Genomic DNA, 22,342 nt, shown 5'->3' on the forward strand with positions numbered 1-22,342 from the left:
TACAAGGATTTAAAAAAAAAAAATCCCCGAAATGTTAAAAATCAAATGGTTCAACACTGAAAAAGAAAGATCTCACTAGCGTCCCGGTGGAAACCGCGTACCTCCAAAATTCAACACTTTTCAGGAGACCCCAAAAACAGGATACCGGCTATTTGTTCAACGATTAACTTTGCGTCGTCAAAGAGCACAAGCGATTTTCAACACATAATAAGACTCTCACATTTGGACTAACCAATAGTGTACTGTAGATCTGTGAACAAATATGACATTTACCAAATTGTGACATATGAGATTTCGGCCCGATGCCAACGACATATAAACTCACATTTTTTTAGAACATGACAACTGCAAGCATGTATCAACCAATTTAGAATTGTATCTCCTACTTAAGTTCTGTACAAAAACGCAGGTACTCAATAAAAATACAGTAGTACCCCTATGATTGAAAACGGCCCCAATGAAAGGCTTTAACTCTTAAAACATTTTTTTATAACAATAATGCCCAACGTCACATCACGTAAGGGACCATGACGCTGTATGTGTATGACAAGTGAACAATTCATGATGTGCTGCTGTCCGCCTTTTGCCCAAAGTCAGCTGGACTTGCCTCCAGCATCTTCTCGACCCTGAATAAGAATAAGCGGGGTTCAATATTAAAGGATGGACTCTTTGGTGTGCTTACTGTTTTGTTTTTTTTTCTGGATATGTTTTACCGGCAAGTACAGCTATGATTTCTGTTTTGCACCTTGTGTAGGTCCGAATTAAGACTTTGACTAGATGTATTTTTGTTTTTAGGGGTTTTTTTTTGGGTGATGTTTCCCCTCCGCTGTGGCCCCCCTCCGCTAACTTTAGTTACCAGTATATTGTCTACCTTTAAAGTTTTTTTATGCAACCCATTGACATTTTTTGTCAGTTGTATTGTGTTGCCTTATTTGCATTTGTCTACCCATGTTCTGTGTGCTCTGGTCTTGAATTAAAATTCTGTCGTGAATTAATTGATGCCCTGGATGGATGCATATTATTATTATTATTATTATTTTTATTATTATTATTATTATTATTGTGTGTGTGCGTGTACAACAACTTGAACAGGTTGTCTACTTTAGGAATAAACGTTTGAAGTGTCATTAACAACGATGATCAACTCATGTATCTGTTTCATTCAAACATGACAAATACATTATGTTTGAAACAACGAAAAGATGACATTTGTCAAAAATGGTAACATTTGAAAAAAAAAGTACAAGCTGCAAAATCCATTCATCCATTATCCTCATCGCTTAACCATTGTCACCTGATATCAGGTGTTGATCTCCTGTCATCGTTTTGCTTGTGTCACTCTGTTGACATCGGCTTCTCTTGTGCTCTCCTGAATCCTTTATACAAGGACGCCATGGAAAAAGAACTCAAAGTTTGGCTTCAAACCATCAGCAGAACTAAAAAAAAAAAAAAAAATTGGTTGAAACCAATCTTTCATCAGTTTGTCGTTTAGAAATGCACAGTCTTGCTTCGGCGTATTTCGGCTGTGGTCTTGCAACGTTCCACAATTATCCAACGTTTGTACTTGGAAAGTGCTAATGCCGCCATGTTACTCCTACTGTGAACAATTTGAGCTACTGCTTGTCGAAGAAACTAATTTGGCCCTCAGCACTCCCCGAGTATGTTCATGAAAGCATAGCACAATGTATCCTGAACTGGGTTGTAATAGTATGTGCACCATGTGTAGGCAAGCGAATTCCCGAAGTAATGAGTAATCTTAGCGAGTACAGGATAGAGTTGCCAAATTGAACAGCTGTCCAACGCTATTTCCAGTAACAATTAACACGACAACTCACTGGAAAATGTCATCTTATCATATCACTAGCTGGTTCACCGCCCTCCGGGCGGCTCATCAGCTAGTTCCTGCGGAAGGCTGGTAAGGTGGTGGTTCGCCGCCCTCCGGGCGGCTCATCAGCTAGTTCCTGCGGAAGGCTGGTAAGGTGGGCCTTCGGCCCACAAAAGTGTTGTTGCTTGGTTCAACTTTTTGTTCATCTTCATTGCTTATCGCGAAAATAAAGAGATGTTTAGCTCTACTAAATAACTAACAATTTCATTGCAATGCTTGTGGGTAGACAACATTTTTTCGCTAAGATGCACGCGCGATCGTAGTGAGCCATTGCCTGAGCGGCGCAGTGGCGGCGCGGTGAAGTAGGTACGTTTTGAAAAGGGACAGACGGAAGGACAGACCGCGTGCGGGACGACGCGCAATATATATATAGAGATATATATAATCGGTTCATTTCTCGATGTCCTTTGTGTTCTAAGCAAATAAGTACCGGAGACCTGCGGTGCGCAGACAAGCTTTATTGCCACAATGTGATAGTACATTCATCATTCATAGTAGTTGCACATTGCTGATATAGAAAAACAAAATAAAAATAAAAGAACAAAACAACAGAATGGAAAGAGATTTATATCGTGTTGATTCAAATGCGGCTAGAAAATAAGATCAGGCAACAAATGGTCACATGAGACACATGGAAAAAGAAGGTTCAATGTGGACGTGTTAAATTCCCCAACTATGATAACAGTCCGACATTCCTCACAGCTCGACACCATTAACTTCAGTAACCTTAAAAGCACATCAAGCGTCTTAGCTTTTAAATAGGATATCCTCAATTGCCCAGATGCTACACGATGGTGTGCATACAACGGTGCATGTTGCTATTTGTAAATCTTGTTGTGATGAACCGAAGCCAGAAGGCAAATGAGAATGGTTCCTCACCGTGCAAAGCAGATAAAACAATATCAATTCACTGTAAACAAGGCACACGGACTTTACACAGTTGGTCATCAATTTAGATGAGAAACAATCCCACCGGTCATCTCCCAACATCTGAGGTTTTAATTTTTCTCTGATTATTATTTTTAGAGGGTGACCTGGTAGTCCAGTGGTTAGCACGTCGGCTTCACAGTACAGAGGTACCGGGTTCGATTCCAGCTCCGGCCTCCCTGTGTGGAGTTTGCATGTTCTCCCTGGGCCTGCGTGGGTTTTCTCCGGGTACTCCGGTTTCCTCCCACATTCCAAAAACATGCGTGGCAGGCTGATTGAACACTCTAAAAATTGTCCCTAGGTGTAAGTGTGAGCGTGGTTGGTTGTCGTCTCTGTGTGCCCTGCGATTGGCTGGCAACTGATTCAGGGTGTCCCCCGCCTACTGCCCGAACACGGCTGGGATAGGCTCCAGCACCCCCCGCGACCCTAGTGAGGATCAAGTGGTTCGGAAAATGGATGGATGGATATTATTTTTGGATCCTCCTGGAGCAAGTTTGCTTTCTTGTGAGGAAGTGCGTCGATGCAGGAATAGAGTGGATGGCAGGCTGAATGTTGCGCTTTATTTGTAAAGACCCACAGAGTTTAGTTATTGAACCCATTACATCAGTTGTGTTTTCGGTTGTGTTATGTCCAAGTTTGAGCTACAGGTTCAAACTCCAGGCAAATGAACAAATAACACAGCGTCACAACAAAGGCCGTTTGAAGCAAAAGTGAAAAAGGTTCCGGATTTTGGAGCTTTAGTAAAACATGATGGATACACCGCTCTGACCTTTATGCTGACCGGTCTTGTTCTCTGATTGGAGCACTGCTTTGTATGCACATCAGAGCATTCCTGGCTTCCTTTTAGGGCGGGCCGTCAAACATATCTCACCCTGTGCTCAACTTACCGGGACACGGATGATAACTCCTTATGTTGCAAGTTTATTCCTGGAGGACTGTGACTTTCCGACACCTCTTAAACACTTTCTGTTGTGAAGGAGAAAATTCCATTCTAAGATGCCAGTTTTTAGAAAGTGCCGCCTTCATTGAGACTCAAGGGCAGCCTCACCAGAGGCACATCCGAGAGAAATGAGCAATCAGAGCAGCCCCCACTAGCAGACAAGTCTTCAGAAAATCCTAATGAAATTTTTTTTTCAGTCGGGCACATAAAAGTAGTTCAGGTATTTGCAGTAGATATATTCCAGAATTATGTACTTGACACATCTTTATAGACAAGGTTGTTTTTCCTCACTTAGCACACTCGCATGGGGACCCCCCCTTCAAGACCATCCCTTGACACATGTCCACGGTGTCCTTGAGCAAGACATCGATACCTTGTCCTGCTCCCCAGGCGCTAAAGCAACCCCCTTCTCCAGTGTGTCTCACTAACAGTGTGCCTTTGCTGTCATGGGTCAAATGCAGACATAAAAGATTATTCGATATTCCAGCAAATCCACATATAGTTAACTCACCTATGGCATGGGTGGATGTATTTGTTACTTTTTTTTTTTTTTTTTGGAAGGCATGTTGTGTAGCTGCAACAATGCCACAGCATTTGCTAATTGACAGGATACAGTATATAAAAATAATAATAATAATAATAATAATACATTTTATTTATAAGCGCCTTTCAAGACACCCAAGGACACTTTACAATCACACAAAACAATACGGGTTGAGCAGCGGCTCTGCTCCTTTTCAGTTAACTTAGTACTTTCAGTAGCAGTAACACTAATTCATTCTATCCAAATATATCCAAATATACATAAAGAAGAGAGCATTATTAAAGTTAAGGGTATTTCAATTTTCAATTCATGGCTTGTCTGTTCTGTTTCATCTTGTCTTATTAGAACTTCCTATTATTGTGCTTGCCTACAAATAAATCTATATTTAATTAGCTCAATAAAATTTGAATGGTATCATAATAAAAATGAACCCTAACAATAACAGGCTATTTTCGATTTCACTCAGCATATGCTAGAAAGTGCCACCCGAGTTTGATTTTGAGTTATTGGACAAAAGTGGAGGCAGACATTGTGGATGTGTGCTGTTATTTTGCTACTGCACTTTGATTTGTAAAAGTGACACTCCGGTGATAACACCTTGGTCGGCACCTTGAGTAGACCACAGAGAGATAAGACAAACATGCATTGCATTAAAGTCATTTTATAATGATAATTGTAGTGCTTTTACTAGATTACTTTTGTTAGAATCCTTTTTCTTGCGGCTGTTCCGTCCATGGGCACATGATACGGTTGTCTTACCAATTTGATCACATAAAATTGTCACACCTCATTTTTTTGGGGTTCGTATAAGATGCTAAAAAGCAATAAAGGTCAATGGTAATCCCCAGTTAAATAAAAATCTATGTAAAAGTTGTTAAATAGCTGATTTATGCCAGCAGTAAACACAAAAGTGTGTATAAATACCTGTCGTTCTTTGAGACTGCCCACGCAAACGCTGCTTGTTTTATGACGACGTGCAAATGTTGAAAGCACACTTACTGGCACGTTTTACAAACATACTGTATAAAAGTATTCTCTGAAAGATCATTTGGGTTATTATTTTTTTTTAAATGCTATGATTGATCTCCAAACAAGGAGGCAGATCAGCATAGCAAACATTGTATGTTTCTCCTTCAGAGAGTTCTTATGAGGCCAGCTTGGCAAAGCTGCCCGGCTGCCATCCTGTCAATGTAATGAGTGGAAGGAAGTCTGCTTGGGTATCGTATTGAGTAAATTGAACAATTCCTTCATGGTTTATAATGACAGCCACATGTAGAATCTCGACGTTTAAAACAGAGGATGAATTTGGCAGATTTGACTGTGCCCACCTGTGCACCTGTTGCAGTGACTAATTTGTCCACACATCAGGGACTCCATGATTTGACCCTGCCTCCTGATCATCAAAAACTTGCTCATGTACTGTAAGGCCATCGGACAGTTCCTCTGAGACAAAAACAAAAAAACAACCCCCCCCCCCCCACAAGGAATATAAAAAACTTTGTTGAGTGCAAAAGCCAGTAAGATGGGCTTCCAATGTATGGGTACAGCTTCTCAATCTATATTTCCATCGATAGCAAAGTACTTGGAAACTATTAGTTTTTTTGTTGGTTTATTATTATTATTATTATTTTTTTATTTGGGGGGTGTGCTTCTTCAAATGGATCTCAAGGGTGTAAAACAGAGTACTGTAATGCATTGGCATACAATACAATACAATACAATACAATACAATACAATACAATACAATACATGCTGATTTATATAGCGCTTTCACAACAGCGGCAGCTGTAACAAAGCGCTTTACAAAACAGTTAACATAAAGTAAAATAATAAACACGACACATAACATAAAACACGGACAGTCATGCAGTTCTAACCACTTTTCCATCACACGCTTTGTTGTTTGAAGCGGTTTGAGATGAAAGAGGAGAGAATCAAAGTGTCCTTTAACCAGTGGATCAGAGACGTCATGCTCAAAATGTGCACACGTCGGCTACAAGCTAAGTTTCAAAGTCAACAAGAAGCATAGCGAACCTCATGAGGATAAGCGGCTCGGCTAATGGATGGATGGACTATCGGTCAGTCCACTCGCGTGGTTGTTATTACATATTACATATTGTTGCCCAATCAGATATATTTTTCTCTGTTCGTGTTCAAACATGACAAGTTTGGGTCGCTTGAAAAGCGACTATTTTAGAGATACATGGTTTTAGTCCAATGCCAGCGATATGCGGCCTGCAATACATCATCTCAGTTTTATTTGTGATTCCCTAAAGGTCTTTCTGCAGAAGCTGCAAAAACTTCCCAGGCCCACAACACTTCAACATAAGAATAGTAAAAAACAATATCCATAAATTTCCCTTTTCAACGTTGAACATTTGTTCAAATAAGGAAAACTACTGCAAATATGAATTGACATGGCAAATTTTGTACAAACACTGACTCCAGTGAGGTTGATACTACGCCAGTTGGCGGGGTACACTCTGAACTGGTTGACAGCCAATTGCAGGGCAAACATAGACAACCATTCACACTCACAGTCACACCTCGGGACAATTTAAAGTGTTCAGTCAGACTGCCATGCATGTTTTTGGAATGTGGGAGGAAACCTGAGCACCCGGAGAAAACCCACACAAGCACGGGGAGAACATGCAAACTCCACATAGGAAGGCCGCAACCGGAACCCTACACCTCTGCATTGTGAGGCCAACGTGCTAACCACTGGATCACCGTGCTGCCCCTGATGTATTATTACTGTATTACTATTATTTTACTTATTATTACCACAAACTGGAGACACCAAGCCACATTATTCCCATTCCCAAGTGTGTCATTTTCGGTCTGTTATTTTTATTGTTCCAACGAGCAGGAATGTCACTGGTCGACATGAAATTTAAGGTTGAATAGTGAAAAATACGGCAAAATGCTAGAGGACTTAATCAGCGAAAACGAGATCCATCGCAGCTTTAACTCGTACTTCCTGCTGTCATTCAATTTTCTGACCCATTCAGACAGTTACAGATTAAAATTCTCAATGTTCGTGATTTGTTCTGATCATAAATTTATCCATTTCCCATTTCTGAAAGAAAATCCTAAACAAGTACCTGAAAAAGTCACTGCATGATATTGTAACTTGAAAACATCAGTCCAAAATCATTTCAGTTGTATGTGACATTTCAAAAGGCCATTGCTCAACAACTGTGACAAGCAACGCATGTGAAGCCAAAAATGGACATGCGGCTCTGTCTGCAGATTTAAGTGTTAATAGCATGATATGTGTGAATACCAGAGACATATCTGTTACGCGTGGTTACAAATAAGAATAATTCCATTTGTTTAATAATAAACTTCACTTACAAAATACAATAAGCATAAAAAGATACATAGCAGAATAAAACGTTTCATGCTTTTTCCTTTCATTCCTTAAGAAGTTATTATGAAGACATGACAAGAGTTACAAATAGAGTGTGATACGTGATGAATTTAATTAATATGTTCTGTCAAGTGAGAGAGTCAACAGCATTAGTCTACCTGTAATTCAGCATTAAATTACTAAACTACTAAATTTCTAAAGGGGCTCTCCAGAATCTGTTTTCCATGATGGAAATGTGATACATCAGATGCATGCTGCTGTGACAAATGTCTCAAGTCATGTTAGCATCAGCTGTGCTCCACACCATATTTGGCAGCTGTCCCAAATTTAACTACTGCTTCGTAAGCAAAGCATGTTCGCACAAAGGACGGCACATGTGAGCGTGGAGGGCATGACTCGTTGAACTGTTAAATGCAACACCAACGGAATGAGAAATGAGTGACATCTACGTATTTACAGTACGTAAGATGTGCTTTGATGTGCTTTGTTGTAAAATTCACGCCTTATTTTTTTTCACCAAGAATTAAAAAGCAAAATACTGAAATGTATTTTTAGAGGATATGCATAAACGTTTTTATAATTATTATAATAATTTATTAATCGTAGAATATGGGCCTTAGTGGGGGTAATTGTGGAAATTAAGCCAATAGTGGCTTAAAACTGTCTTTGGAAAAGAAGTGGAGCTATGTGCGTTTGGCAGAATGATGGAATGGCTCAAAGGTAGAATTGTAATCATTTCCTAAAATTTCTCATACCTTCAGATGTATTTAAATAGCTTTTTTGTTTCAATTGTCCAATGGTTTGGGGATGAGTATCCATCCATAAATCAACTTTTTCCACCAGGTGATTATTGAGATTTCAGCAGTTTTAAACCAGGCAAATTGAATGAAATATAAATGAAATTGGAAAAGACTACCCGCAAAAATTAAAACCATGATTTAATCTAATTTAAATGAAACGTTCTCATTAGCATTCGGGAAGAAAATAAACTCATTACAATGGTCATAAGCCACAGGCTGCGACAGCTGTCTTGATGAAAATAAAGGATTCTTAAATTGTGTTTGACGTGCATTCTAGTCTACATCACAATTGGTAAGAGCACAAGGGCAAGAAAATAGTATCATTTTTATGTAAATGAATAAGGATTCCAAAAAAAAAGTTTATTTATTGCCAAACAACATATAAATCAATTGGAACTGGTAAAAAAAATCATTTAAAAGAAAAAAAGAATGTGAGACGACATGCTTCCGTGGATGTTGGCTTTCAAAGTTCGCCACACTCCCTTTGGTTCGTGGTCCCTATTTAACTCTTGCCATATAGGCAAACAACACTTGGTATAAAAGGGGAGCATGGGTGCTGAAGCGGTATGTGGTGGAGGAGCCTGAACACCCCAGCCTGTGGTAAGTACTCAGAAAAACGCTTTCCGCTGAGGCACAATTGAATATATACCCCGTTTAAAATATATACAATACTATTTTAATGAATATAGATCTGAATACAAGATGTACCAGTAGTAACAAAAATGTCATTTCAACAGGATTGTGCCATTCAACTATTCAAAGGATAAGCAGGAGGTACTGAATGAACGCTGTTCAGTGACTTTGCATGGATATTCTTAAAAATATGAAGTGGTTTATTTAGGGAGGCGGCGCAGCGGGGACGTGGTTAAAACATATGTCTTACAGCTCAGAGGTTGTGCGTTCATATTCATATTTTGTGTGAAGTTTGCATGGGCTCTGCATGCCTGCGTGGCTTTTATCCAGGTATTCTCCTTTCCTTCCACATTCAGTGGAAGGAAAGGATTCACTCAAAATTGTCCGTAGGTGAGAGTGTGAATGTTTGTTTGTCTCTGGTTGTGCAAATGTGTTTGGCTGGCAACCAGTCCAGGGTGTCAACATTCTGTCACCTGAAGTCCCCTGAAATAACAAATAATAATAATAAATAATAAATAATAAAATAATATTATTTACAATAATAAAAATAACAATCATAATAATAATAATAATTAAATGATGTGAAAGACAATTGTAAATAGCACTGGGATTTATCCATTTTGTGTTTATATTGCACTTAATTGAACGGTGTTTGTTGGGGTTTTTTTTCTTCTTTCTTCTTTCTACCTACATTCTTGCTGCTGGAGGCTGTAAATTTCCCCATTGTGGGACAAATAAAGGATATCTTATCTTATCTTGAAATAAGTTCCAGCACACCCGCGGCCCTAATGGGGGTCATCGGTATGGAAATTGAATGGACTCAGTTTGAATCGTTGTCATTGCACGGTGTGCTGATCTAATATTAAAATGTCGGTGAACGTGACTCCACCCAATAAAATGAATTTTTGTAAAAGAAATTGTTGATTTGGTTCCGCAACGTTAATGTGACAGAAATTAATCAGGCTGTCATTCTAATTGCACAGACATACAGTAAACCACCACCATGAGTACTGACGCAGAAATGGCCATTTATGGCAAAGCTGCCATCTACCTCCGTAAACCAGAGAAGGAGAGAATTGAGGCTCAGAGCAAACCATTTGATGCCAAGTCAGCCTGCTATGTGGCCGATGCAAAGGAGCTGTACCTGAAGGCTACAATCCTCAAGAAAGAGGGTGGTAAAGTCACCGTCAAAGTCCTGGACACTGAGGAGGTGGGCATCTTCTCTTCTTGTTTTAAACTCATGTGCTCCAAACATGTGATTGGATTCACACTTTGTCTCATGTCTTCATCAAGGAGAAAACAGTTAAAGAAGACGATGTCACTCCGATGAACCCTCCCAAGTTCGACAAAATTGAGGACATGGCCATGATGACCCATCTCAATGAAGCCTCTGTCCTGTATAACCTCAAAGAGCGTTATGCAGCATGGATGATCTACGTAAGATAATCTGCTCAAAATTATGTCCATAAATCGTCTCCCCTTAAGATGTTTTTTTTTACACATTCTGTCTCTCTCAGACCTACTCTGGGCTGTTCTGCGCCACCGTGAACCCCTACAAGTGGCTCCCAGTGTACGATTCCGAAGTTGTGAGTGCTTATCGAGGCAAGAAGCGTATGGAGGCTCCTCCCCACATCTTCTCAGTCTCTGACAATGCATACCAATTCATGCTTACTGGTATGTAATAATAATAAGATGAACACGTATATGTTCAAAGCCATTTGAGCCGACTGCTGTGGAAATACTACGTTACTGATTCCATGCTTCTGTTTGAACAGACAGGGAGAACCAGTCTGTGTTGATCACGTGAGTTATATTTTCATTTGTAAACTAAGAAACTCTTGTACAAAACATTTTCACACGTTTGTCTCTATTGTCCAGTGGAGAATCCGGTGCTGGAAAGACTGTGAACACCAAGCGTGTCATTCAGTACTTTGCCACCATCTCAGTTGGTGGTGATAAGAAAAAGGAGCAGGGAAAGTATCAGGTATGTTTGCTTAGTTTAGCGTGTTGTTTTGAGAGGTTCACTTGAACTTATTTGTGAATTTTAATTCTAATGACGATGACAGGGCTCACTGGAGGATCAGATTATAGCTGCCAATCCTCTTCTGGAAGCCTATGGTAATGCCAAAACTGTGAGGAATGACAACTCTTCCCGTTTTGTAAGTTTCCTGTGATTGCTACAGTGTACCGGTAATTCTTTTTACCTTTCAACAATGAATGAATCTAAACCTGTTACTTTTTAAACAGGGTAAATTCATCCGAATTCATTTTGGCACAACTGGCAAACTGGCTAGTGCTGATATTGAGACCTGTAAGTGGACAATCCACTGTGTGAAAATGCCTCGGCTGTAGTGCGAGAGACTGATTTCTTAAAATAATTGCAGATCTCCTAGAGAAGTCCAGAGTGACATTCCAGCTTCCTGATGAGAGAGGCTACCATATCTTCTACCAGATGATGACCAACCACAAACCAGAGCTGATTGGTATGGATCGTTGTAGTCTTTTGAAATGCAAGACTCAAATACTTGAACATCCAATGAAAAAAAGTTTGTTTATTCTTGCGGGGGTTTTTTCCCTACAGAAATGTCACTGATCACGACCAACCCTTATGACTTCCCTATGTGCAGTCAGGGACAGATCAGCGTGGCCAGCATTGATGACAAACTTGAGCTGGAAGCCACTGATGTGAGTGATTATATTTCAAATATTGTCTAGAACGTAAATAATCAACTCCTGAACGCTACATCTGACAGTACAGTTTTATTTTGTTGTTTCCAACATTATCTTCTGAATGAATAATTGTCGTTGTTGTTTTTTTTTAAATACACAGAACGCCATTGATATTCTGGGTTTCAGTAACGAGGAGAAGATGAGCATCTACAAAATGACAGGTGCTGTCCTTCATCACGGTAACATGAAGTTCAAACAGAAGCAGCGCGAGGAGCAGGCAGAGCCCGACGGCACAGAGGGTATGTGGAGGCGTGGCGTGTACATGACGTCAGGCTTATTCTGTTGAACAAAGTCCATATAAGCTGTACTCGACCAAAAACTTCAGATGCGGATAAGGTTGCCTACCTGTTGGGTCTGAACTCCGCTGACATGCTGAAGGCTCTCTGCTATCCCAGAGTGAAAGTCGGAAATGAGTTTGTCACCAAGGGACAGACTGTACCTCAGGTAACATTGATCAAAATAAAGCAAATGTGAAAACAAATAAATAAATAAACAAACCGATAAATACATAAATAAATAAATAAAAGGCAGCACTTAAGGTAGGCTCTAAATATATTACTGACTCTCGGAGTTGATATTGTTTCTAGGTGCTGAACTCAGTAACAGCTCTTGCCAAGTCCATCTATGAGAGGATGTTCTTGTGGATGGTCATCCGTATCAACCAGATGTTGGATACGAAACAGTCAAGGCAGTACTTCATTGGTGTCCTGGATATTGCTGGCTTTGAAATCTTTGATGTAAGCTTCAGTCATGTGAAAAGATGAACAAGTTTCTTCGGGACGATAGTCCTTGTCATAATGAGTAAATGATTTGTCCTCACACAGTACAACAGCATGGAGCAGCTGTGCATCAACTTCACTAATGAGAAGTTGCAACAGTTCTTCAACCACCACATGTTTGTGCTGGAGCAAGAAGAGTACAAGAAGGAGGGTATTATTTGGGAGTTCATCGACTTTGGAATGGATCTGGCTGCCTGCATTGAGCTGATTGAAAAGGTACGCATTTGATTCCGAGGGCTAGATTTGTCGATGGCCGCGAACTAACCTGGATCACCGAAAATACCATAAATAATCGTCTCCTTTGTTTTCTTTTCAGCCTATGGGTATCTTCTCCATCCTTGAAGAGGAGTGCATGTTCCCTAAGGCCACAGATACGTCATTCAAAAACAAGCTGTATGATCAGCATCTTGGCAAATGCAAAGCATTTGAGAAGCCAAAGCCTGCAAAGGGCAAGGCCGAGGCCCACTTCTCCCTTGTGCATTATGCTGGTACTGTGGATTACAACATCAGCGGCTGGCTGGACAAGAACAAGGATCCCCTCAACGAGTCTGTTGTGCAGCTCTACCAGAAGTCTTCAGTTAAACTCCTGGCTTTCCTTTATCCACCTGCTGCTGCTGAGGGTGTGCTGATAAAACACGTGTTCAATATCGCTGGCGTTGGGACGAATCCTCGAATCTCAGGATTCATCACTTTTCAAGAGACCCCCCCAAAACGGCATATTTGTTCAACCAATATAATAATTACATTGTCAAGGAGCACAAGCGATGTTCAACATTTTAGATTGGTCCAAAATTTGTAAAAGCAACACCCAGACATGTGGATGAACAGATAGCATAGATTCGCGGTTGGAGGAAAAAAAAAAAATTACCAAACTGTGACAATGGAGGATTTGGCCTGACGTCAACGATCGAGTAAATGCCATGAATATTCAATGTGATTCTAATGCTCCATCTCCCTCCAAAATGGTGAGTAGAAACTGGTGGCAAAAAGGGAGGCAAGAAAAAGGGTGGCTCTATGCAGACTGTATCTTCACAGTTCAGGGTAAGGCCTAGTTTGCCCAAAAAAAAAACAACAACGTGATTTTGCAACACACGTTACATTGTATTGACATGACAGTATAATGATGTTCATTGTTTTGTACTTTCAGGAGAACTTGGGGAAACTGATGACGAACTTGAGGAGCACTCATCCTCACTTTGTGCGTTGCCTGATTCCTAATGAGTCAAAGACTCCAGGTAATGTATGCTGCCAAAATCTGCGTAGAATGTCAGATACCGTTACATGGATGACATTATGACTTATAAAATCTTCACGGCTTGATACCAATTCCCATTTTTAGTTGTAGTATGCCACTATTAAAACAACCACGATGCAATGTGCCCCCTTTCCGTAGGTCTGATGGAGAACTTCCTGGTTATCCACCAGCTTAGGTGTAATGGTGTGCTTGAGGGTATCAGAATTTGCAGGAAAGGTTTCCCAAGCAGAATCCTGTATGGTGACTTCAAACAGAGGTATCATGAGCAATCATTTTAACAGCCATTTACCGTAAGTCAATCAAAAACAGTGATGGATTAAATGACTTTCACAATTAAAAGGTACAAGGTGCTGAATGCCAGCGTCATCCCTGAAGGACAGTTCATTGACAACAAGAAGGCTGCAGAGAAACTGCTTGGGTCAATTGATATTGACCATGACCAATACAGATTTGGTCACACGAAGGTAAACAGCTCTTTTCTTAAAAATAAAATAAAATAAAATAAAATAAATAAAAGTTGAATGTAAAGGTGAACAATTATGGGAAAGAATTCCTTTTTTTTTCTTCCTTAAAAATCACGATTGCGATTTGATTTGCAATTTTCTCCTTTACTCAGGTTTTTTTCAATAAATATTCCCTATTAAAAAAACACTATCAAGTCTGTTGTGCGATACAAAATACCAAGGTAAATGAAAATAAAGCATTCATTAATATCAAAGACAGATTATCTTCAACAATTACTGGAATAAACAAAATATTTAGACGTGCAGTTTGGTAAGTGTTCAACACAACAACTTAATTCTTCCACACGGGTGTTGGTGTAAACATAAGTATATGGACTGTAAACCAGTGGTCTCCAACCTTTTTCGTATCATGGACCAGTTGAGACAAGGACACGCTGTTCGCATTTTTTCTCATCGCTTTTACAATGACAGTTTTGAAGCACTACTTCTGACAACGAAAATAAGGCGTATCAAATGTGATTTTCAAGTTTTCTAGCCGTTCATTTCTGTGTTTTTCACGAGATATCAAGTTTGTGACTTTTTCTTTTTTCAATCTGGTTAGGTGTTCTTCAAAGCAGGTCTTCTGGGTACCCTTGAGGAAATGAGAGATGAGAAGCTGGCAGCTCTTGTCACCATGACTCAGGCCCTCTGCCGTGGTTACCTCATGAGGAAGGAGTTTGTGAAGATGATGGAGAGAAGGCATGTTAAGAATTGTAAAAACACTCTGGATTCATCAAAAAGAAATGCGCTGTGCATAACCGAAAACGTCTGTACACAGGGAGGCCATCTTCACCATCCAGTATAATGTGCGGTCATTCATGAATGTCAAACATTGGCCATGGATGAAGGTGTACTACAAGATCAAGCCTCTGCTGAAGAGTGCTGAAACCGAGAAGGAGCTGGCCCAGATGAAGGAAAACTACGAGAAGATGACCTCTGACTTGGCCACTGCTCTTGCCAAGAAGAAGGAACTTGAGGAGAAGATGGTGTCTCTCCTTCAGGAGAAGAATGATCTCCAGCTGCAAGTTGCATCCGTGAGTAACAAGCCACTGACAGATTTTGCTGGGAACCAGGGTTTGGTGTGAGTAAAGGTGTTTGGTCAATGTGAAATAGGAATCAGAGAATCTGTCTGATGCTGAAGAGAGATGTGAGGGTCTTATCAAGAGTAAGATCCAATTGGAAGCCAAACTCAAGGAGACAACTGAGAGGTTGGAAGATGAAGAGGAAATCAATGCTGAGCTAACTGCAAAGAAGAGAAAACTGGAGGATGAGTGCTCTGAGCTCAAGAAGGATATTGATGACCTGGAGCTTACCTTGGCCAAAGTGGAGAAGGAGAAACATGCCACCGAAAACAAGGTGTGCAACTCTCTGTCTCTGTCTCTCTCTCTCTCTCTCTCTCTCTCTCGCACACACACAGACACTCATTTATTCGTTTGTAGATATCTATCGATTTCTCTCTCTCTCTCTCTCTCTCTCTCTCTCTCTCTCTCTCTCTCCCTCTGAACTTCAGAATTGAATTGAGAATGACCTCTAAATTCCAATGAAATTCTTGAATTTGAATTTACGTTTGAATTCAGGAGACAAACAGGAAGCAGAATTTCAAAAGAAATCGGAAATTAAGGAAGCAAAATTTAAATTCAATGAAATTCATTGTGCAAAATTAAACTTACAATGAACTTTTACAGGGTATGTATGAGCCTATTGACATGAATTTCTTGCAAATATTACTGTCAGGATTTCTGTAGACAAACTAAATTATACAAAATAGTAAAATGTAGTCCTCTTTTTTATGTACATTAAAAGCTTACTCAGAAGAAAAGATTATTAAAATTATATTTTTTTAAATGAAAGAATGGTAGAACCGCACTCCATTCCCAGAATATCTTTCTTCATCTAAGTCTTTAAAATGGCTTTCTAAACATTTTCAACATTCTGTTTAGTGTCAGGTGTACACTATGTGATGAGAATGATGAGTTTCCCTGAATCGCATTGAATACAATTCCACTTCCTGTAATTCAAACTGAAGTCATCATCCGTGTGGGGTACAGCCAATTCAAATTCAAACGAATACAATGAATTGAATTGAATTCTGCAATTATGAATTTTGCACAGCCCTGATTTGTACTCTCTTGTGTTTCCATTGTAGGTGAAGAACCTGACTGAGGAGATGGCTTCTCAGGATGAGACCATTGCAAAGTTGACCAAGGAGAAGAAAGCCCTTCAGGAGGCTCATCAGCAGACTCTTGATGACCTGCAGGCTGAGGAAGATAAGGTCAACACTCTGACCAAGGCCAAGACCAAGCTTGAGCAGCAAGTGGACGATGTACGTGAAGATAAGTTATTTTAGCATTGGAAAAACAAGATTTCACAATAATTAAATAGCATTACTCTGCAGCTTGAGGGTTCTCTGGAACAAGAGAAGAAGCTGCGTATGGACCTGGAGAGGGCCAAGAGAAAGCTTGAGGGTGACCTGAAACTAGCACAGGAATCCATCATGGACCTGGAGAATGACAAACAGCAGTCTGATGAGAAACTTAAAAAGTAAAAGCTATGTTCTTGATCTCATGATGCAATATTAACAATCACTTGTGAAGCAAGACACCACTACATATGACTAATCTTCACAGGAAGGACTTTGAAATCAGTCAGCTTCTTAGCAAGATTGAGGATGAGCAGTCAATGGGTGCCCAGCTTCAAAAGAAGATCAAAGAACTTCAGGTAAAATGTCCTCAATGTTACATGCTACATTTTAAAAACGAAGAGTGAATTTAAGTGTGTAACAAGAACATGTTCTTATAGGCCCGTATTGAGGAACTGGAGGAGGAAATTGAGGCAGAGCGTGCCGCTCGCGCCAAGGTTGAGAAACAGAGAGCGGATCTCTCCAGGGAACTTGAGGAGATCAGTGAGAGGCTGGAGGAGGCCGGAGGAGCCACCGCTGCTCAGATTGAGATGAACAAGAAGCGCGAGGCTGAGTTCCAGAAGCTGCGCCGTGATCTCGAGGAGTCCACCTTGCAGCATGAGGCCACTGCTGCCGCTCTGCGCAAGAAGCAGGCTGACAGTGTTGCTGAGTTGGGTGAACAGATTGACAACCTCCAGCGTGTCAAGCAGAAGCTGGAGAAGGAAAAGAGTGAATACAAGATGGAGATTGATGATCTCTCCAGCAACATGGAGGCTGTTGCCAAAGCAAAGGTGAATGTTTCACTTCAGTTTATCGGTAACGTGCACCAAGGAGTCTGATTTTAAGAATGAATTAATAATAGTCGTCATATTTTCAAACTACTAGGCAAATCTTGAAAAGATGTGCCGTACTCTTGAGGACCAACTTAGTGAACTGAAGAGCAAGAATGATGAGAATATCCGTCAGCTCAACGACCTGGGTGCACAGAAAGCTCGTCTTCTGACAGAAAATGGTATGATGAGGCAATCAAACTACAGTTTATAGGTGAATAACTAAACATACACGCTAACGCTACACGATGATGTTCAAACAAGGTGAGTTTGGCCGTCAAATTGAGGAAAAGGAAGCTCTGGTCTCACAGCTGACCAGAGGTAAACAGGCCTTTACCCAGCAGATTGAGGAATTGAAGAGACAGATTGAAGAGGAGGTCAAGGTAAGAAACATCATCCTCAACAACAATTTTGTTTCAAGACAGAAATGTACGAATCAAATATATTTGTCTTCCCAGGCCAAGAACGCTCTTGCCCATGGACTGCAATCAGCCCGCCATGACTGCGATCTGCTGAGGGAGCAATTTGAGGAAGAGCAGGAGGCCAAGGCTGAGCTGCAGCGTGGAATGTCCAAAGCCAACTCCGAGGTGGCTCAGTGGAGAACTAAATATGAAACTGATGCCATCCAGCGCACTGAGGAGCTCGAGGAAGCCAAGTCAGTATGATTTAAAATTTGAAAAATACCATTGCCGCATACCGACAGCGGGTTTATTTCAGTGAACTTATCACATCAGTTCATTTTTTTTGTTATAGCAACTAATATTTTAGGGATGATCAAAATCACAATCCAATGTAACTGCATGTTGCGGGATGAGGTAAATCTGTGTAAAATCTATTATGGCGATTGGAGATTTTTCACAAAGAAACATTTTAAAACAGAAAAAAGTTGGCACAGCGTCTCCAGGAGGCGGAGGAACAGATTGAGGCTGTCAATTCCAAGTGCGCTTCTCTGGAGAAGACCAAACAGAGACTCCAGAGTGAAGTGGAAGATCTCATGATTGACGTGGAGAGGGCCAATGGTCTTGCTGCCAACCTTGACAAAAAGCAGAGAAACTTTGACAAGGTACAACTGATTCCAAGTGCTCCCATGACATACAAAAAGCCAAATTAACATGCACGAACCACTTTGTAAATTGTGAAACTAGGTCTTGGCAGAGTGGAAGCAGAAGTTTGAGGAGGGTCAGGCAGAGCTCGAGGGAGCTCAGAAGGAGGCTCGTTCTCTTGGCACTGAGCTGTTCAAGATGAAAAACTCTTACGAGGAAGCTCTGGATCAACTGGAGACCATGAAGCGTGAAAACAAGAACCTGCAGCGTGAGTGTTGGGACAAAATTTGGCAACTTGTAGTTCATGTAGATTCTCCATGCAAGAATGCGCTGCAAGAAAGGGTCCCTCTTCTTAATTTGAAACTGTCTTTATCACTTTGTAGAGGAGATCTCTGATTTGACTGAACAGATTGGAGAGACTGGAAAGAGTATCCATGAGCTCGAGAAGGCCAAGAAACAGGTGGAGACTGAGAAATCTGAAATCCAGACAGCACTTGAAGAGGCCGAGGTGAATGAAATGAATGCGGATGGAGCAAATCAATGGATAAAATCGGAGTGCAAAGATTTATATTTGTATTCCCATCTATGTAGGGAACTCTGGAACATGAAGAGTCAAAGATCCTGCGTGTCCAGTTGGAGCTCAACCAAATCAAAGGAGAAGTTGACAGGAAGATAGCAGAGAAAGATGAGGAGATGGAGCAAATAAAGAGGAATAGCCAAAGGGTGATTGACTCCATGCAGAGCACGTTGGATTCTGAGGTTAGGAGCAGGAATGATGCCCTGAGAATCAAAAAGAAGATGGAGGGAGACTTGAACGAGATGGAAATTCAGCTGAGCCACGCCAATCGGCAGGCGTCCGAGTCTCAGAAGCAACTGAGAATTGTGCAAACACAGCTGAAGGTAAAGCAACGTGATGAGCTGCGATCGCCCTTCCTTGGTGTTGCAATTCATTCACTTCATACCTTGATTTTCACCAGGATGCACAACTGCATCTCGATGATGCCGTCAGAGCACAGGATGACCTGAAGGAACAAGCTGCTATGGTGGACCGCAGGAATGGCCTTATGGTGGCTGAAATTGAGGAACTTCGGGCTGCTCTGGAACAAACAGAGAGAGGCCGAAAGGTTGCTGAACAGGAGCTGGTGGATGCCAGTGAACGTGTGGGCCTCCTGCACTCTCAGGTAAATAATATAATTTTTATATTTTTTTTAAATACAGTCATACGATTTATGATTCAACATGATGATATTTTATATGCGTTATGTTTTGAGTGACAATTACCTTTCTGTCCCAGAACACAAGCCTTCTTAACACCAAGAAGAAGCTTGAGTCTGACCTTGTCCAGATCCAGAGTGAAGTAGATGACACTGTTCAGGAAGCCAGGAATGCAGAGGAAAAAGCCAAGAAGGCCATTACCGATGTATGTTTTCTCTTTGTAACGTTGTGCTTTAATTGATTCGAAAGAATGCTCTTCAACAAAAAAAAACAAAACAAAACAATCCTGTCCTTTCTAGGCTGCAATGATGGCTGAGGAGCTGAAGAAAGAACAGGACACCAGCGCGCATCTGGAGAGGATGAAGAAGAACCTGGAAGTTGCTGTCAAGGACCTACAGCATCGCCTGGATGAGGCTGAGAACCTGGCCATGAAGGGTGGCAAGAAGCAGCTTCAGAAACTTGAATCTCGGGTAAGACAGTGAAGTGAACCGACTCGAATCTAGTATAAAATATGGCAGTTACATTTGAAAAACAATCCCCAGGTGCGTGAGCTTGAGACAGAGGTTGAGGCAGAGCAGCGACGTGGAGCCGAAGCTGTTAAGGGTGTCCGAAAATATGAGAGGAGGGTGAAGGAGCTCACTTACCAGGTAAATATCACTTAGCATGCATATGTCGAAGAAATTAACCTAAAATTAGATGTATTCAAACTTGCAAACCTGTATTTTTGTTCACAGACTGAAGAGGACAAGAAAAACGTCATCAGACTGCAGGATCTGGTTGATAAATTGCAGCTCAAGGTGAAGGCCTACAAGAGGCAGGCGGAGGAAGCGGTAAGAATCTACAAGAAAATGTATATACATGCACACACACACACACACACACACACACACATAGTACAACGGTATATAATTTTTTTTATGGTAAATTTTAATGTATTTCCAACTTAAATCTTCTGCATGACTTTTCAGGAAGAGCAGGCAAATGTTCACCTGTCCAAGTGCAGGAAGGTCCAGCATGAGCTGGAAGAGGCTGAGGAGCGTGCTGACATTGCAGAGTCTCAAGTTAACAAACTCAGAGCCAAAAGCCGTGACTCTGGCAAGGTAAATACTGAAAAATGTAGATGACTGATGTCCATAATAGACAAGTACTGTATGGGCCTCTTATGCAATATGAAATTAAGTTTTGACGATAAAAATTATATTTTCTTTCAGAGCAAGGATTCGGCTGAATGAAGTTGATTCTTCGGGGGGTTGTTTCAACTCATATAATATGATGTGAAATATACCACAATAAATAAATCTTTTGAAAAAAAAAAACCCAAATATCAATATTTTTTTGTGTCTGACAGTATATTTTTTAACAACCTGATCTTATAATCTCAAGATAGTCAATTTAATTTCACTTGGAGAAACTGGAGATATACGCCTTTTCTAGGAACAGTAAAACCACACAATTATCTTTTAAGTGATTTGTTCCTGAAGAAGAATTTTCATTTAATCTTTACCTTTATAGGGTTTCTATACATTGTTTTGCCATTTGTCAGTTTTACAGCATTTAAACTGAAAAGTAAAAGTGAAAAGTAGTTGAACATTTTATGAACATAAATTTTAAAAACAAAATGAAAAAGATGAACAGAAAATGATTCAAGCTGGAACAGGACCTCAACTCCATCCATCCATTTACTAATCCGTTTATCCTTCCAAGGGTCGTGGGCGTGCTGGAGCCTCTCCCAGCTGTCTTCAGGCAGGAGACAGTGGACACTCTGAAATGGTTGCCAGCCAATCGCAGGGCACCCATAGACGAACAAAAATTCGAGCCCACACTCCCACCGCAGACAATTTAAAGTGTTCCATTGAGCTGCCACGCATGTTTTTGGAATGTGGGAGGAAACCAGAATACCCGGAGAAAACCCACGCAGACACGGGTAGAACATGCAAACTCCACATAGGAGCCAGAATGGAACGTGCACCTCTGCACTGGGAGGCTGGCGTGTTAACCAGTCGTCCACCGTGCCACCAGCACCTCAACTCCTTCCAGTCAATGCCTCCATTCCTGAAGAGCAGACACCACTGCCAGCAGCTCTTGGTTGCCGACATAATTTATTTCCACGGGAGATAGTCTTCTGGTGAAGAAAGCACAGGAGTGTACTTTTTGTTCCTTGTAGCTTCTTTGCGAGAGGATGGCCCCCAGTCTAGAGTTAGGAGCATCCACCTTGATGAATTGGAGTGAGATATCAGAATGGATGAGAACAGGAACGAGATGAACAGTCGCTTGAGGTAATTGAAGGCTGCATTAGTTTCAGGTGTCCAGGGAAACGAATACGATGTCGAGGTGAGTTAAAATATGAAATCTCGGGTTTGCCTCGGTCTCGGGCCTGCAAATCAAGTTACCGTAAGTGATCGGGCTTAAATACCCTCGGGCTGGGTCGGGCTCGATTTTTTAGGACCGATTTTGGCGCTAGACAGACGCTAAAACCGGACATAGAAA

At 40.9% G+C, this 22,342-nt stretch overlaps 1 protein-coding gene across 1 annotated transcript; it reads left to right on the forward strand.

Annotated features, from left to right (window-relative positions):
• The first annotated feature begins 9,206 nt into the window (after positions 1-9,206).
• LOC127597641 (myosin heavy chain, fast skeletal muscle-like) lies at positions 9,207-21,167 on the forward strand. Its single transcript, XM_052060799.1, has 40 exons — positions 9,207-9,243; positions 10,086-10,312; positions 10,396-10,539; positions 10,620-10,776; positions 10,878-10,905; positions 10,981-11,086; positions 11,169-11,261; positions 11,350-11,413; positions 11,487-11,585; positions 11,684-11,787; positions 11,933-12,071; positions 12,158-12,276; positions 12,420-12,569; positions 12,657-12,827; positions 12,928-13,231; positions 13,585-13,652; positions 13,759-13,846; positions 14,005-14,122; positions 14,207-14,330; positions 14,932-15,072; positions 15,152-15,403; positions 15,483-15,725; positions 16,516-16,692; positions 16,765-16,910; positions 16,997-17,087; positions 17,169-17,558; positions 17,653-17,779; positions 17,862-17,980; positions 18,056-18,252; positions 18,477-18,660; positions 18,743-18,908; positions 19,024-19,148; positions 19,232-19,540; positions 19,618-19,821; positions 19,935-20,060; positions 20,155-20,325; positions 20,398-20,502; positions 20,590-20,685; positions 20,824-20,955; positions 21,067-21,167. Exons 2-40 carry the CDS (start codon positions 10,106-10,108, stop codon positions 21,085-21,087), a joined length of 5,805 nt encoding a protein of 1,934 aa, XP_051916759.1. The 5' UTR covers positions 9,207-9,243; positions 10,086-10,105; the 3' UTR covers positions 21,088-21,167.
• The last annotated feature ends 1,175 nt before the right edge of the window (positions 21,168-22,342 follow it).

This window comes from Hippocampus zosterae, chromosome 3, assembly GCF_025434085.1.
Source record: "Hippocampus zosterae strain Florida chromosome 3, ASM2543408v3, whole genome shotgun sequence".
NCBI classification, from domain to species: Eukaryota; Metazoa; Chordata; class Actinopteri; order Syngnathiformes; family Syngnathidae; genus Hippocampus; species Hippocampus zosterae.

What these genes read in the sequence shown, in the direction of transcription:
- LOC127597641 (XM_052060799.1), top strand. Translation starts at nt 10,106, where the DNA reads ATGAGTACTGACGCAGAAATGGCCATTTATGGCAAAGCTGCCATCTAC. An exon ending in AGGGACAGACTGTACCTCAG is followed by an intron (nt 12,277 to 12,419) that starts GTAACATTGATC and finishes TATTGTTTCTAG; the next exon opens with GTGCTGAACTCAGTAACAGC. An exon ending in TTGTGCAAACACAGCTGAAG is followed by an intron (nt 19,541 to 19,617) that starts GTAAAGCAACGT and finishes GATTTTCACCAG; the next exon opens with GATGCACAACTGCATCTCGA.